This window comes from Theobroma cacao, chromosome 10 (genome assembly GCF_053813885.1).
Source record: "Theobroma cacao isolate CCN51 chromosome 10, ASM5381388v1, whole genome shotgun sequence".
NCBI classification, from domain to species: Eukaryota; Viridiplantae; Streptophyta; class Magnoliopsida; order Malvales; family Malvaceae; genus Theobroma; species Theobroma cacao.
The window spans coordinates 25849317-25867229 of NC_142648.1; the positions used below are offsets into that span (position 1 = coordinate 25849317).

The 17913-nt window shown below is 34.5% G+C and overlaps 2 protein-coding genes and 1 long non-coding RNA gene across 3 annotated transcripts; 1 reads left to right on the plus strand and 2 right to left on the minus strand.

Moving 5' to 3' along the window:
* The first annotated feature begins 1151 nt into the window (after positions 1-1151).
* Positions 1152-3367, plus strand: LOC148760506 (uncharacterized). Its single transcript, XR_016023225.1, has 3 exons — positions 1152-1240; positions 2350-2403; positions 3233-3367. It is a non-coding gene; the product is annotated as an uncharacterized LOC148760506 (long non-coding RNA).
* Positions 3368-7307: 3940 nt separating this feature from the next.
* On the minus strand, positions 7308-12105 carry LOC18587224 (putative disease resistance RPP13-like protein 1). The gene is made up of 2 exons (XM_088810441.1): positions 7679-12105; positions 7308-7455 (listed from the first exon to the last, which is right to left on the minus strand). The coding sequence occupies exon 1, from the start codon at positions 12103-12105 to the stop codon at positions 7702-7704; it is 4404 nt and encodes a 1467-aa protein (XP_088666567.1). The 3' UTR covers positions 7308-7455; positions 7679-7701.
* An 859-nt stretch (positions 12106-12964) lies between these two features.
* Positions 12965-17149, minus strand: LOC148760507 (uncharacterized). Its single transcript, XM_088810443.1, has 12 exons — positions 17017-17149; positions 16844-16899; positions 16521-16738; positions 16307-16429; positions 15892-16009; positions 15671-15766; positions 15454-15542; positions 14768-14827; positions 14614-14653; positions 13729-14270; positions 13505-13568; positions 12965-13431 (listed from the first exon to the last, which is right to left on the minus strand). Exons 1-4 carry the CDS (start codon positions 17135-17137, stop codon positions 16339-16341), a joined length of 486 nt encoding a protein of 161 aa, XP_088666569.1. The 5' UTR covers positions 17138-17149; the 3' UTR covers positions 12965-13431; positions 13505-13568; positions 13729-14270; positions 14614-14653; positions 14768-14827; positions 15454-15542; positions 15671-15766; positions 15892-16009; positions 16307-16338.
* Between the last annotated feature and the right edge of the window lie 764 nt (positions 17150-17913).

Genomic DNA, 17913 nt, shown 5'->3' on the forward strand with positions numbered 1-17913 from the left:
TGAAGCTGGGATTTTATCTTCTTCACTTTTGAATTTAAGCTTCCCATGCGTTGCTAGTAAAGTATCTCTTTTGGCAGGCAAGTCGAATTGTGCAGATAGAATGACATGACCCGCTTCAACCCATTATTTGAAGTAATCAACGCTTAGCAATAATTGTTAAAAGTATTTCTCCAGCATCAGAGGAAGCTCATAGAGGATAACATGGATCAACCTTCCATTCTTAATCGTAATTTCTCTGTGGTTATATCAAGGCAAGACAGGGAACCCCACATCCAAGTTCACACCCATCCAAGTTCTCAAAAGTGTTTTCTAAACTACAATTAAACATAATTCCTACTATTTCTTTGCCATACAATTTTCTGATAAGCTTGTTTTCTTCATAGAAATAATAACTCCATTCCTGAGTTACTGTTGTCTCAAACCAATTAGTGTTCTTCATTATCTGCCTACTGATATTTTAACTACTTAGAAACAGATAGCAATTTTAGGATGTAAAAATCTGAATAAAAATGTGAGTACCTTAATTCTGATTCTCGGGCATACTGAAACCTTGATTGGCTAATGAGATTTTGTACTTTCTGCAAACAGTACTCAAGGCATCATGGGTGATGCAAAATGAAAATTGAAATAAGCAGACGATCTTAAAGAGAAAAGTGGTTTGGTACAACAAATATTAATATCCAAATAGGGGAATTAATGCGGGATGAGGAGTTCTACTTGGCCATGTAATGAGGCCATTCAAGCAAAAGTTCATAAAATTCGGTGTTGCTCTTATGCATTAAGCCAATTATGGAGTTACTCTTTTTTCCCTGCAGATATGCAGCATTAAGAAATGACAGTCTGTAATACCCCTCACAAAGTATTTATTATAAAAAAAATTAAATTAAAATTATTAAGCTATAGTTTTATAAAGATAATAAGTAGATATTATTTTAGTATTTTATTTATTTACAATTATGACCTTGGGTGTCTTAATAAATAAAAAAATAGAAGAAGGGGTCTTTAAGTAAAAGAAGAAGTTTAATTAAGTCAGTTTTATTATCACGTTTAAGTTAGTGGGATTAAGGGTCAGTTTATTTATCCCATTTAAGTTAGTGGGGTTAGGTAGTTTATAAGTTTTAAAAGAACAGACAACAACTTACGTTAGTTCATTCATCATATTTAAACAACAGACAGTCAGAAAAACTTAACATCAGGGAAGAAGAAAGACAGAGGATAGGGAAAGAGATTGCTGATTAAGGTATGTTTGGGAATTATATTTTCATAATTTGGGTACAAAAACTCTAAATTAGATATATATATTTTTTTAAATCCGGCACTTTTCTGATGACTTTCCGGTAGCATGATGGGTACCAATGGAAAGGTCTTGAAAAGATCTTTCCAATGGTTTTTGTAGCATCTTGTTTGGCCTTATGGTTAGGAATATATGAAATTTTGAAGTTATTTAGAAATCTGGTTTTCAACAGTTTTGACAGCCTAACTTTGGGTCACAGGAACTCCATATTCCGGTGACGTTTTTGGTCGTTTCTTTGAGGGATTTTGAAGTATGAAATTAGATGTTTAATTTGGCGTCAATGTCTTGGTTAGAGGCTTCCTGTGTTAAGAGAATTAAAGCCTCAAAGTAGGCTCATTGATACTGGAAACCCAAAAATCTGGGTATTTCTGTGATGATTTCTTGAATTTTGGCTTTCGAAACTTAGGAATCTTGTGGTCTTTTTAATCGAAACAAATTTTGGTCTTGTAGTATGATATGCATACTTTAAATTGGTGTTGATTTCATCACTGGAAATAATTCGGGTTAAAAGATATGAGAGCTTGAAGTAAGCCAAATGGCCATCCAGATTCTGGAATTTCCAGAAAACAGAAAATTTCTTTTTTTAAATTTGTTTTAAAATTTGATTTTAATTATTATGTGATAAATTCTATTGTAAATTTCATAAATATTGGATATGTGATTTCTACTGTATTTTTATGTTAAGAAGTATGTATCTTTATATTTTATAAATTTATTTCTTAAATTAGTAGATTTTATTAAAATATCAAAATTTATGAAATTAATTACAAATATGATTTTTACAAGTGAAATTAGTATTATTTCTCTATCTGAAATTTAAAGTCCTTACTGATTTTATGATTTAAGTTTAATTCTCAACCTTATTGGAAATTTTGTTTAATTCAAAAATATAAATAATAATAATATATTACCTTATTAACAAAAAAAGAAAAAAGTTCATAAATTGTAATAGGAGTCGCTACACACCCTAAGTGCTTAGGATGGTCAACGAAAAGTCGCCTTGTAGGATCTGTTTGTAAATTTAGTTCTGATTTTTGTGTTTCTCGAAATACTAGGCTACTAAGAGGATTTTCGGATTTGCTACTTGAAAGTAAAATTTACGAGATCAAGTAAGTGACTGATATCCCTTCGGTGCTTTCAGACCTTAAAAATTAGCCTCAATCTGAATTTGTACATGAGATATAATATTTTGTCCTATGATTTATTAAAATCGGGTTGAGCATGCAAAATGTATATGTATATGAGTTTGTATGTTGGATTTAGAATGTCGCTTATGCAAAACATGATATCTGATTTCGAAATATATATGACTTTGTATAATGTATGCATATATGATTTCGCAAAAAAAAAAAAACACAAATATTTAGTTTGAAACAAATATGCTTTTGTGGTGTATGAGATACACTTGAGAAATTTGATATACTGTTTTATGGATTTTGGGTAATCTAAAAATATATATTTCTGTTTTATCTCCTAGTATGGCTATGCTCTGACCCTGCCAATGGGGGTTAAATGTTGGCCATGTCGACATGTATTCTGTGATTAGAGATCGATCTCCCAACCGCACCACCGGTTACAGAATAGTGGTATCTGTAATATCTGTTCAGTGCAGCCAATGGTTGCTTTGATATGCTTCTGACTCGTGCCACCGTGGTTAATTGTGATTCTATTTTTGACCTATGCCACAGGGGTTAAGTGTGGTCGTAGCATGTTACAGGAGACCATTAAAAGTTAAATATTGTGAATATATTTGTTCTGTTATTTGAATGCGCAAATTTTGAAGTATGTGATTCTAAATAAGATTACCCAATATTTTGTCTTGGCATTTGTAAATGATATTTTGCCCTAAATGTTTTAAGCATGCTTAATCCGGCTGAAGGGATGTTAGTTACTTGCTGAGTAGTTGGACTCACCCCTTCCTTCAAATTTTTTTTTCAGGTTGTGATTTGGTCAACCACGCGGGAATTTTGGGGAGTGATGTTTAATTTAGTAGCACTTAAATTATCTAGGATTTATTTAAATATTATGAACATCGAACTATCTTAATTAGTATTCAGATTTTTATCTTGACTTAGTAGCTTTATGGTTTTTGAGATTTAATTTTGAATATTGTCGAATTATGATATTTGGAAATTTTGTCAACAGATATAATTTATAAATCACTAAATTCTTCAGGTATATCAGTCTCTTTTAGTAATGGTTTAAGATATATATTTTAAAGCCTTGCATGTCTGTAGGATTATACCTTACAGGTATGCGGCGTCTGTCATGTCTCGGGTCTGGGGCGTGACACAGTCCTTCTCAAGCTTAAATTTTGCAATTATTTTTCCAGTTGGTTATTTTCATTTTCTTTCTTTATTTTCCATCTTGACACTCTGTTTCAGTACAGAAGTGGCTTCTCGAATGTCCTTGATTACCAAAACTTGAAATAAGAAAACAGCAGCTTACCATCAACATTGCCGCAAGAAATCTGATTTCCAAGGTACTATATGACAAATCAATTAAAATCCTTGTCTTTGTTCGTAGTTATTCTTTTTAAATCCCTGTTTGAGAATCCTCTTGTTCTATAATCTACCATCCATCCCTTTTCTTTTTAACTTTTATTTTTCTTGCTTATTTTCTATTTTTTCCCGTTCTTTTTATGGGTATCTCATCAGGAGATTAAGGGTAGAAAAGTTTAGGAAGGATGCTAAGTTCATATCTTTTAGATGTTTATTCCTGGGGTTCACAGAAAACGGCTATTTCTGCTTTTTTTGGTTGCTAAATTCATAAATATTTAGAGTTGTAAGTTCTGAAGCTACAGAGGCTTCCATTTGTAGTTTGGATAATGCTTTGATATGTTATATATATATATATATATAAGGAAGTCAGATTTGAACCCAGCTCTTTCAGCAGAAAATACATGCATATACCTCCCAGTGTGCCTACAAACAACAAACATAACACTTTTCATCTTTCCAATCTCAAAATGAAGGTCCTGATTAATTTCATTTTCATGCAAAAAACATAAAACAAATCGACAGGAGAGACATGAATTACTCAGACTTCCAAGTGTACTTTGTCAAGGTGATACTTTGTCATTCCAAGTATCCTTAGCAGAACATTCAGTTAACCATTGGTACCAGGACAATTGTTCTATTTGACTTGCAACATCTTTCTTTCTTTTCTTTTGTTCACATTTTCTATTCTTTTCTTTCTTTTCCTTTTGGCCAAGTATCCTTAGCAGAACATTCAGTTAGCATGCTACCATGATCACCACCTTAGTGTAAGACTTGCATACCTGCAGTAATAACAGGGAAATGTCATTTTTTGAAATCAATGCTCGTATAATCTTAACAAAAATGACATGAAGCAAAATAGTAGTAGTATTTAGTCACCTGGCCTCCAATTTGATTATAGATAAGTGACCATCTTCCAAACCATGAAATGAATTTGCAACAGTGGATCATAATGCTCTGTTTGTCAGTAATCTGAAAGTTTAGAATGAACATAAATCAACAGATTTTAAATGAAGTTACAGTAACAGAAAGATAAGCATAAAGCAAACTTCTACCTACAAGATGAAAATATAAATATAAGCATAAAGCATTTGCCCATTCATTGTTCTACAAACTTCTACCTACAAGATTAACAGCTATCATTTACACCTTAAATCAATCTCGACATCATAGATGAGTAGCTTGCTGTAAAGTACCTCATTTCTAAAATCAAACTGAGTTAGCATTTAGCCTCTCAGAATGCCTGAAAAATGAAGAATAAATATGTCAGTTAGTAAAATTTTCCATGAAAGTAAAATAAAGAACCCTGGTATTATAATAGAATTTGAATATTATGTTGACATACCCGGGTTTCATTATGAGGAAGGAAGATGCAAAACTTCTGATCCTATTACCCTTCCTTTTCCAGGGATGAGAGAACTTTGAATTGTACTCATGTGGATCATGGATGAAGATACGTTCAATTTCAGCCTTCGAATATCTGATCTGTAAATTGAGTTAGCAAAGTACCAAGATGATTGTTTCATAGGTCGTACAGCTTCTCACACTACATACCAAAAGAACATAAAACACATCAGATGTTAAGAAATGGTGGAATAAACCATGAAATAGGGGTCGTTTTAACATGTGGCAACAATCAAACAACCACAGTAGGAAAACTAAAAGATGCAAAACTCAGAGAACTGAGAAATAGGTAAAAACAAAATATCATATGTGCCTGCATTTCTAGAAGCAGAATTAATGGTTTGGTATTTTGATTTACTCAAGTTCAAACCAGGTGGAATAAAATTTATAAATATTGTTTAGATTTGAAACTGATCTCTAACTTGAGTTAGTGATCTTTGTCTCACCAATTGTAGCTTGTGGACCATGCACACTGCCCACAAAATCAATTCGAAAACATCAAGATTAATTGAGATACGTTTTCTGAAACTCAAATTCCAGATGCTAGTCACAATTATTGGCATCTCCATGCTACCAAAAATCACAAAGAAAGATCTCAGTATATAGTTACCTTGTTATCTTCTAAGTGGTTTAATATGCTTGAAACCATGGATATATCATGTCTCCGAAGAGTTATCCAGTCCAATCATCAAGATGAAAAACTATCTGAAGGTCTACAAAAGAATGAGAGTTATTGACAGCTTCAATCTACAGCATGGATTGAATACAAAGGAAAACTATAGCAGGAAAAGATGATTTAGTGCAAAAGCTTGGGCGTTGAAAAAAGAAACGAGAAGCTAAAATACCTGAATACTAAATTAAACTAGCTTCTTACCATCTACAGTGTCTCGCACATTCTGCAACCTCCCTCAATGCCTGTATACAGAAAATTCTCAGTTTTTCCTTGCAAGCCTGAAAAATGAATAATGAGAGTATCATATAAGTTTCAACGTGAAAGTAAGATGAACAACATTGGCTTTCGAAATTCAAAATCTGTTATGAAGAAAAGTAAAAAAGCTTTTCCAAATTGAAATACCTGACCTTGAGTATAAACAGAGGATGATGTAAATTTCTAATCCCTCCGTCTTCCCTTTAATTTTTAGAGATTAAGCAGCTTTCAATCTGACTTCTCTGGATCATAGATGAGTATATGAACAATTTCAGCATTTTGATTTTACCTCTAAATAGACTCAACCTTCTTAGTAACATGTGCAATAATTGGTCCTTGGTGATTTCATTTTTTTACACTGATTTTCATATGCAAGATCATCACAAATATCGGATTATTTTGGGTCACTTCACTTTCAAGTATTTTGAGTTTAAGTTTTGTATGATCAACTCAATTCAGATACTGATTAGACTATTTTACTATATTATTGTGCTATGGTTGGGTTTTCTTTTGGACGGTCTGAGTTGGGTTCCTCTGGTCGGGTTAGATTTTACCACCTACCTGCAAGATCATAATTCTGAAACAATGTCCTTATAAAATTCTAAATGTTATTTCTGAATTGTCATACCTGGGACAAACATTCTTCTTCTATGTAACATATGAATCTACCATCAATTTGGACAAGAGGCATGTTGCCTATGTTGGACCAGTTTTCCTCTTTATCGCTTTTGCATCATTCTGTTAGCAATGGACAAGTATTATTGATATATAAATTAATGGAGATTATTGAATAAAACAAATGGAAGGAGGTATAGAGTACTCTTTGCTTGTGCCCTCTTCCTTTCCATGAGATGAAATGGTTGTTGTTTTCCACCTTCAAAATTGTAAATCAGTCTTTCATCCATGTATGCATAAAGCATGTGGACTATCTTGAATCAGAGTGTATAGCCTGTTATATCACAATTGACTACAGGGACACTGCAAGAACAAACAATGAGGGTGTCTTAAAAAGTTGCAATGACGGATCATATAGCCCTCTATAATTACGTATCCAATTAAGATATGGAAGAAACCAAAACATGTAAAACAATATTCCAAAATGATTTAGTTAGTCAAAGTGAAATGCCTGGATTTAACTTTTCACGGAAATTCACAAACACAAGAAATCACAAATTACCTCTGCTCCAGTACAGTAATCGGCATTAAGAAGACTATCATAACAAGCATAACAAACTAGATAACAAGCGTTTAACTCCCTTTCTGCTACTTGTAGTTTTACTCTCAGCAGATAACAAGCATTTTGTTCATAAGACCATGGTTATTATCGTATCCTGCAAAAATAATTGACAAAATTCTAAAATTTTTCAATTAATGCAACAAACTAGAAGACCACGACCCTCCAAAAATTAATGGTCTGAAGATTAAAGATGTAAAAGATGGACTAAAATGAAAGTGTTTTTTTTTTCTCTATAGTGTATACATTTGAAGATGTAATTAACACTATAATTGTAATAAAATTTTATAGCAGTTATAATCAATTCCAAATCGTTATACCTGCAACTTTGATTTTTTTGCTTTCAATTTTGTTGCTCTGCAGAATTATTTTCTGAAGCACCATCCTGTGAATCATAATCATCTGAACCAGAATCATCCTCTGAATTATAATCATCCCCTAAATCACAATCTTCTGAATTAGAACCATCCCCTGCCTCATAATGTTCTGAAGCATCATCATCTGAACCAGAAGCATCCTCCGAATAATAACCATCCCCTGAATCATAATATTCTGAAGCATCATCATCTGAACCAAAAGCATCCTCTGAATAATATCCATCCCCTGAATCATCATATTCTGAAGCATCATCAGACTCATAATGGAAACAAGGTATGTGGGCTATTTTGGACCACTCTGGTCCTTTATCCTTTTCACACCGTTCTCTTAGCACTGCACATCGACTAATATCTAGCATCAAAAGCGAAGAAAGCTTGCCCTTTTCCGGTAGTGATTTGAGGTTTAGGCAGTCTTTGACAACCAAACTCTCTAAGGAGGTGAGGTTCTGAAAGCCATTGGAGGATAGCATTTCTAGTTTTGGAAAATCACAGATTTCTAGAGTGGTGAGAGAGCAGGGTAGCATCATTCCTATCTTTTCTTGCGGAAACGACACTGCATCTGGACACCCATTTTTTATGGAGAGAGATTTGAGAGAAGTGAGTTTATGCAATCCCCACTCAGTTAGCAGCTTGTAAATATTGGGTCCTTCGATGTGGAGTGATTTGAGAGTGGTAGGAATGCCTTCTTCCGGGAAGGATGTCAAACTTGGACAATTTCTTATTCTTAAGTCTTCTAGACAGTTGAGGTTGTATATACCATGGGGTAGATCTTGGAGATTTGTACAATTTGAGAGGTAGAGCACTTTGAGGTTTGTGGCGGGCAAACCAATTTCTGGAAAGGAAACCAAATTTGTACATTCTATGTTAATCTTCTGGAGATGGCAGAGCCTGTTCAAACCTTGAGGTAAATAATTAATCTTATCACAATCAGAGATAAGAATACATTCAAGAGCAGCATTTTGTTGAATTTCTTGGGCTATTGATTCTAGCTTTGGACAGTACTCTATTTGCAATTCTTTTAGCCCTCTAGGTAACTGACCTCTTGATGATAAAGATACAAGAGATGAACAACCTAAAATATTCAAGTGCTCAAGAAGAAATGCACTGTCGATGTTGATATTCTCTCCCTCATCCCACAAACAGCGTAAATTATGACAAAACCAAATCCTCAGCCTATTCAGGCTCAAAGGCAAATTGCTCTTTGAAAGCGAAATCAGTTTCGGGCAAGACTCGAGCACTAGCACCCTAAGCGACGTGAAGGACTGCAAGGTTGTTGATATCTTTTCTAGCTTTTCACAATCCTCTACTACCATATGTTCAATGCTGTAAGGGATCTTCAATTGCATCAATTCTTCTCTTTCGCCTTCTACCCCTATGGATAAAAGTTGCGCACAGCCTCTAATTGTCAAATTACCAAGGGACATTGACTGAGTTAACAATCCCCAATTGTTCTCTCGCGAAGAGAACAACTCTTCACATCTAAGAATCTTAAGGGATTCCACTCTTATTGATCCTAACCTCAAACATTCTCTTGTACAAGTAAACTTGGGAATGTTTGAAAAAAAGACTTTTTGTAATGAACTATGATCTGCAAACCCTTTATATACTACCTTCTCGCATTCATCAATTTCTAATTCTGAAAGCTTTGGAAAGCTTGAAATTGAAATTTCCAATTTCTCACAGCTTTTAATCACAAGTTTCTCCAATGCAGGAAGCGATTCCGGTATACTTCCCAACAGTTCGGAGCAATAGCAAATATGGAGCTCTCGAAGTTTCGAAAATTTCATGGCTTCATCATCAACTTCCCAATTCTCCCAGTTAAGCATGTATCCAAATCGTAAAATCTCCAATGATGAAAATGCATTTGGTGTGTTTTCTCCTAAGAACTCGAGTCCAACACTAATTACATTATGCAATCCCTGGATGCATACTTCTTTCAACAATGGCAATTTCCCAATTGATGGCAATGACATGCAATTTAGACAATTTATGAGGGATAAAGATAGTAAATTATTGAACGAAGAATCTCCTACCCATTTTGCCAATGTGTCACCACAATAGCCCATAATGGTGAGCTTCTTAAGCTTTTTAGAAGGTTGAAGCGAATCCAACACCTTTTTCTCAACTTCTTCTGTTGCATTACCAAAGCAGCTACACCATTTCAATTCTAACCCATCGAGTCCCATCTTCTCTTGTAACTTAGCCCCACATGCATCTTGAGTTTCAATAACATTTTCTAACCCAGAAATACAAAGTTGACCCTTGAGATTGGTTAAATCCTTTAGCTCCCTTATTTGATATCCCTTTCTTTTACCGACGATAAAATTAGAAAGTGTTTGAAGATTAGTCAATGTACCAAAATTACTTGGCATGCCTTGTAATCTAATTGCATCAGTGATATCAAGATGACATAGGTTCACTAAGTTTTCCATCTCTGAAGGTAGCTTCACGAGGTGCTCACACCTCCTTAACAAAAGGGTTTCTAAATTATAGAGGGTACTTATTGACTCAGGCAAGCTTCTAATAAAAGTGCGAGAAATATCTAGGTGGCGTAAGTGTTTTAAATCTCCTATAAAATCTGGCAACACTTCGATCTTATACCCTTTCAAAGAAAGCACCCTTAAGCATCTCAAACCTGGCAACAAACATGTTAGAACATTGCTGGTTACAAAGCCATTACCATAACTTGACAACCTCAATGGCAAAAAGGTTCGCAAATACTTTGCTTCCCAAACGCCTTTAAACTTTTTGATGCCATCACACTCATGAGCAATGTAAGATAAGTGGCGAGCCTGCTTTGAAATTTGCTTATCACCCTCTATTCTAAAGCATATTTCTCCAGCAACTGATTGAGCCAGATCATGAATGAGGTCATGCATAACAAATCGAGAATTATCTTTGCTGGATATTTGCAAAAGAGACCTTGATAGTAGATTTCTAAAGTACTGGTGACCCAAATCTTCAACACGTTGTCTGTCTCGTGCTTCTTGTAGAAAACCTTCTGCCTTCCATAACAAAATTATCTCTTCTTCTTCAAACTCATAATCCTTAGGAAAAATGGAGCAATACGCGAAGCATCGTCTCAAATGCGGAGGAAGATGATGGTAACTTAATTGTAGAGCTGGAATTATACCACATTGATGTTCTGATAATTGCCATATCTCGCTCTCTAATATATTTTTCCAAGCATCATGTTCAACATTAGTACGTAACAAGCCTCCAATGGTTTTGGCAGCCAGAGGCAAACCATTGCACTTTCTCACTATTTTCCCAGCAACTGCTTTTAGGTTAGGATGTTTTCTAAAATTTGTTGCTCCTAATGCATGTTGCGCAAATATAGATAAACAATCATCCTCTGATAAAAGTTCTAAAAATTGAGCATGAGAAGCACCCATTGTATTTGAAACAACAAGATTTCGTGTTGTCACAATAATTTTGCTTCCTGGAGTCCTTTTTAGAAAAGGAGATTGGAGAATGGTCCACTTATTATAATCCTCATTCCAGACATCATCCAAAACAATCAAAAAAATTTTCTCTGACAATGCATTCTTTAATTTTTCTTGAAGTGAAGTCAATTCATTGCCATTGCATGACACAGAACCAACTGATTCCAAAATTGCTTTCGTTATTCTTGTGACATCAAAATCATCAGAAACACAAACCCATGCCTTGAGGTCAAAATGATTTTGGATACTAGCATCATTGTAAACAAGTTGGGCCAAGGTTGTCTTACCAACCCCTCCCATGCCAACGATGGGAATCACAAAATTTCGTTCATCATCACTCTTGAAGAGCAATTCGAGTATTGTCTCCTTGTCTTTGTCTCTACCATAAACATGAGTTTCGATCTCCACAGAAGTAGGCTGCGGCCGTTCTTCTATCCTTTTGGATCTACGGTAGTCTCTCGTTCTCTTCTGCAACTTTTTTTTCTGTGGTTCTAAATCTTTCAATCTGGCAGTGACATCATTTATCTTGGACATCATGTCCCTGTTAAACATAACAGCGTTGTATGAATCAGAAATCATGAGTCTGGGTTTCTTACTTGAGCTACCTCGACGTTCCATCATCAAATTGCGCATCGAGATGTCGGTTGCAATCTCGTCCAAAATGTCGTCCACGTCGTATGCCAAGTTTTGGAGGTTGGACAACCAGATTTTCACAGACTCATCTTTTAGCTGCCTCTCCTCAGCATCATCCAGCACTGCACGAATCTCCAGCAATTCCGTCCTTAACTTCTCGACCTCCAGGTGGATCTTCTCTTCGGTAGCAAATTGCAGGAAGTCAGAAGAGACCAACTTGTCTATGAGAAAGTCGAAGACCTTGGAGACAACAACTTCTCGTATAGCGGACAGGGCGTCAAAGAAAGACATGGTTGCGTTCTTGCAAGAAAATTGGAGGAAATGGAAGTAGAGAAAATACAGAAAAGGGTGGAGCTAGAGGTGAAAAGTTAGTCAGGATTAATTGAATTGGTGATCACTTTTACTTGTCTGTGTACAGCGATATTGAGAATATTTTAAGGATCGAACTTCCCTATGCATGGTTGCTGGAGTGATATGTTTTAGCCTGTCCTAGATGTTTAAGATGCCGCATTGAGAATGATTGGAAAATCGGAATGTAGGAATATTAAGTATAGGACGAAGAATCCAACAAGTTTTAATTTTATTTTAATATTCCAAAGTAAATTGGAGTCTAGCTACATTTTTAAAGGGTAAATTTTTTTATGTTCATTTTTATTAGATAAAATATACATAATTTTCAAATATTTAATTAGATAAAATAATTACATTTTTATTTTTTTAAATGGCTTCCTATTGTATCCTCTAATAGATTAAAAAAAAATTACTACTTGTAAGGAAATGGCCAATGAACAATATGATGAAGAGCTGCAGATTAAATTTCAATTTGGCTAGCAGTATTCCATCTTATGGCTTCGTTCACATACACTACAACCAGTTCATCCCCATTGAGAGTCCAAAACTGTTTTAAGCCTTCACCAACCCCATGACTACCAACATAAGATAAGGTAAGCAATTAAATTTGAAAATATGCAAAAAAAAAATTTTAAAAGTTGGAAAATCATTTTTAAAAACATCTAATTTTATAGAAAGTAAAAAAAAACTTAGTTATTACCTTTATTTAATTTATCATTTGCAATATAAAATAGAGATGAAAACTGAAAAACATTTTCTACAACCCAAGGAGCAGTTAAGGATGTAAAATGACAAGAAATGAAGGGAAGAACAGCAAATTGGGCTTTGCTTTCTAGCAACAAAAGCTGTGGAAAAATAATTATTCTAATACACCAGATTCAAATAAGATTCATCACACTTGTCTTTATCAGCAATAAGTTATGAAGCTGGAATTTCATCTTCTTCAAATATCTTGTAACTTCCCATGCATTGCTAGTGAAGTATCTCTTTGGCAGGCAACTGGAATTGTGCAGGTGGAATGACATGACCAGCTTCAACCCATTGTTATGAGTAATCAAAGCTTAGCAGTAATCCTTAAAAGGATTACTTCAGCAGCAGAGGAAGCTCATAGAGGATAACATGGACCAACCTTCCATTCTTAATCGTAATTTATCTGGGGTTATATCAAGGTAAGACAGGGAACTCCACATCCAAGTTCACAACCTTCCTCAGCTCCACTGCTGTATTACTGTTGTCCCGAACAAATTAGCGTTGTTCAGTATTTGCCTAGTGAAATTTTAACTAGTTAGAAACAGATTGCGTTGTTAGAATGTAAAAAAATGAATAAAAATGTGAGTACCTTAATTCTGTTTACCCAGCCTACTGAAACCTTGATTGGTTGATAAGCTTGTATACTTAAACATCTGCAAACAGTAATCGAGTGTGTCACGGACAATGCAAAATGAAAACTGAAATAGAGATATGACCTTAAAGAGAAAAGTTTGTAATGAGGCCATTCAAGCAAGAGTTTGTAAAACTACGAGTTGAATCTGACAAATATAGATTGTTGGAGAAAGAACAGACCTCTCCACACTGATTTGAGAATATTTTATCAGCAATTGCAATTTCTGTCATGAATTGGTTGTAGCTCTGGCTATGAAACAGGTCATAGTGTGGAAGTTGGAGAACTTACGGAACAAGCTGTTTGAGATTCCCTCAGCCAATTCATCAGACTTTCTCTGGCGAAGTGCTGAGTTGAAGTAAGGATTAAAGTCTTTACCAGGATTGTAAACTGAGGTGTAAGTCAACCAAAATGTCTTAGTAGGTATAGAAGTTTTCTAAGCTAGCAGTTTTGAGGGTTACCACTCTGAAGTTTGCAATCATATTCCAACTGAGAAGCTTCTCTTTTTACAGTGATAACAGAACAACAACTTTGATCTTGCTTGAATGTGAAAGATCAGATTCACAGATTGACTACTGGCATGACCGTGGAGTCTGGATAGGTCCTTGGATGAAGACGTGACGATTCCAACTTCAAAAGTTTAGTTTTCATAGCCTTTTCATAGGCCAGAAAGCCAAATCAATATGGAGGTCCAGTAATTTTAGCTCAACTCCTTCTGAAAGGCCTGTATACCCATAAGGAATCTTCATGTTAATGGTCAAGGACTTTCATTTTAGTCACGTACAAAAAATGTAAAAGATTGGAACTACCTAATCTGTAAATAGAATTAGCATGCTACTCCAATCATAATTATTGCTATTTCAGATGAATGCTACCTACAAAATGAATGCAATAAACATCACAATTTCAGATGCAAATCATAATTATTGCTATTTCCAAGCAAGCAATGATTATGATGAGTACATAAGTGGTAATTTGAGTAATTACACTCTGTTTCAGTAAAGAACTGGTTTCTAGAATGTCATTTGAGTAACAAAACTTGAAATAGAAGTTAAATAGCATCTTACCATCAACATTGTCCCACAAATCATGCAACCCCCAGATTGCCTGAAAATAACAAACATATCACTTTTCATCTTTCGAATCCCAGAATGAAGGTCCTGATTAATGTCATTTTCATGCAAAAGCATAAAACAAATCGATAGGAGAGACAGGAATTACTCAGACTTCCAGATGTAGAAGGTGATATTTTGTCACTGATGATTTAGACTCCAAGCATGCCTGCAAAATAAATCATAAGAATATCTTACAAGTTTTAACAAGAAAGTAATATGAAGAATACCTTACATGTCATGACAAGTATCCTTAGCAAAACATTCAGTTACCCATTGATACCAGGTCAAATGTTTTATTTGATTTGCAAAATCTTTCTTTTTTTGTCTGTTCTTTTTTTCCCTTGTTTTTCCTTTCACATCTCTTGAGGTTAAGTGCAGCTAAATTGAAATCAAAAGAGAAATTACATATTATATACCTGATTGCTAAATTAAATTAGTATGATACCACAATAGAATACAATCTGCTAGGCTGCCTGCACAATCAAAGAAAGGTCTGACCTTCTTCTTTATAAAGCTCAAAATCTAATAAAGTAGTTCAATCAGAAGCAATTGGTTCCATTGTTAATGCATCTTTTTTTACTGTCTCCTCAATGAAAACTACTTCTAAATAGTTGTGTCTGTATGGTTAGTAAATTTCATGCAGAGGTTGAAGTTTATACTTTCTGCTCTTTATTGTTCTTCAGATTCATGCATGTACAAATAAAATAAAGCATTGTTATTATATAAGAATCAATGATTGAAATTAAAAATAGAGTTATTAAACAGAGTAAGAGGATATTTAAATTGACACACCATTAGGAGGTGCATTCTTTCATTTTGCTCTTTTTCCTTCAACGGCATCAAACAGTTCTCATTTTCACATATCCATGAAAGCTGAATCCCTGTGATGAAAATATATATAAGCATAAAGCATTTGAACTGCCTTGAAGCACACAACCAAGAGGAAGTTATATAGGACAACTAAAATATGTAAAGCATTTGCCCATTTCATTGTTCTACAAATTTCTACCTGCAAGATTAGCAACTATCATTCACCCATTAAATCAATATGGACATTATAGATGAGCAGCTTGCTGGAAAATACCCTGGTGTTGTACTTTGTGCTCTTTATCATTGTTCAGATTCCGGCATATGCAAATCAAATGAAAGCAATCTTATTGAAAAAAGAAACGAAAGAATCAATGATTGAAATTAAAATAGAGTTCAAAAACAGAGTAAGAGGATAAAAACCATGAGGAGGTGTATTCTTCAATTATGCTCTTTTGCCTTTCAACCACGCTAAACACTTCTCATTTTCACATATCAGGATAAAATCAAAATTAAGTTAGCACTGAGCCTCTCAAAGTGCCTGAAAAATGAAGGATAAATACATCATTTAGTTAAATAATAAACACCGGTGCAGTTATACATTTTAGTATTAAAGCTATTGTCTCTGCCTATACTCATGTGCTTGTGGTCAAGATACACCTGTAAAACAATGAAAATCTCAAAGCATTTGTAAAGGAGAAAAGACATTGCGAAAATAATTTGATTTACAAGATGCAAGGCAAGGCTTGCTTTATTGCCATTTGTCTGCTACTTTAGGAAACAAGAAAACATTAAAACAAAAGTGGGCAATTTAGGAAAGGCCACAGGCTTAGACTACCTTCCAGTTGTCAAGACTTTCAGTTTTGACATTCACTGTAATCTCCCATACCATCTGCCGGCTAATTCTGATATTATCCTCAAGAAATTCAATCGAAAGGACATCATCTTTTGTTTTGATGATCTGAAGAGCTCAAAAGCAAAAGATCAGCCGATTCAGAATTTCAGAATAATACCTAACACCAAAAAAAAAAAAGAAATAGATGAGAAGTTACATGAGGAACAATATCTCTTTTGGCAGGCAACTGGACTTGTGCAGATGAAACAACATGCCAGCTTCAACCCACTGTTTGGAGTACAAAAGCTTAGCAGTGATTGTTAAAAATATTTCTTCACCGTCAAAGAAAGCCCATAGAGGATACCATGGACCAGACTTCCATTGTATATCATAACAGCCCATCCCCATGAGCAGCCCATTTGATCTCCATTTCTTCTGTTGTCTCATATAAATTAGTGTTCTTTATCTGCCAAGTTAACTAGATGCTAAAAACAGACAAATTCACAAGCATGCAGAAACTGGAAAAAGAAAATCAAGTACCTTAATCATCCTTTCCCTTAGAGAAACCTTGATTGGCTGATAGACATGTTTAACCTCTGCAAACAGTAATTGAGCTTATAAGTGGTGATGCAATCAGATAACTGAAATACAAATATTATCTTAAAGAGAAAAGTGCTTCGGTACATTACAAAAATAAAATTGAAGTCGGATACCATGTAAGGAAGGATGAGGAGTTTGACCTGGCCATGTAAGGCCATTCAAGTAAAAATTTAAATCATTGGGAGAATCTCCAAAGTCACCACCATATGCCCCAATATTTACTACCATTGTCATTGTCCTTCAGTAGGCCCTATAAGCAGAAAGGAAAATATTTAGTCATTCCATAACAGAAATAACTTGTAACAAGAAATAACTGGCACTTGCATATTTGGCCCAATGGTAAAGTGCATGTATCCCTGCTCAAAGACCCAGGTTTGTATCCCCTCTCCCACAACAATCCTATCTTATAACAAAATACAAGAAATAACTTCAGTAGCAGAGGAGCCAATTGTAGTAAACCAACTAGAACCAGCCCCTAGCATGGTCCCAAGTGCTTATAAGATATCTGGGTTCAGATCCTGTGAGACTTATATTATTGACAATAAAAGATAATTAGACATAAATTTCGAAGCACAAGGTTGAAATACTTAAGAGGAAATAGGTAAAAACTAACATGTTATATATACTGGGAAAGGCTTTATAGTAGACAAAATCATCTCATGAAAAACGAAAACAATTTGATATTGATTTGGAAAGAACATTGCATTTCATTTTGTAATCTGATCAAATGACATCTAAGTCTAACTCGGTGGATAAAGTTCCTCTTATTGAATTGTACTGCATAAATAGATTAGTCTAAGAGGAGAAGTCCTTACATAGTGTCCTCTTATTGAACTTGACTTGAAAAAGTATTAAGCTACTCAAACTCAATTCTCTTTATTTAGATTTGTAAACAGTATTGAACTAACGAACCTATAGTAATCAAGAAAATAGAAGACTTGAACACTTGGACTTAATGTATGTTCTTGACATAAAAGGAATATTTATGAAAATTAATATATAATTTCAAG

What these genes read in the sequence shown, in the direction of transcription:
- LOC18587224 (XM_088810441.1), bottom strand. Translation starts at nt 12,105, where the DNA reads ATGTCTTTCTTTGACGCCCTGTCCGCTATACGAGAAGTTGTTGTCTCC.
- LOC148760507 (XM_088810443.1), bottom strand. Translation starts at nt 17,137, where the DNA reads ATGACAATGGTAGTAAATATTGGGGCATATGGTGGTGACTTTGGAGAT. An exon ending in TAAGGGAAAGGATGATTAAG is followed by an intron (nt 16,739 to 16,843) that starts GTACTTGATTTT and finishes ATGAGACAACAG; the next exon opens with AAGAAATGGAGATCAAATGG. An exon ending in AAAGAGATATTGTTCCTCAT is followed by an intron (nt 16,430 to 16,520) that starts GTAACTTCTCAT and finishes TGAGCTCTTCAG; the next exon opens with ATCATCAAAACAAAAGATGA.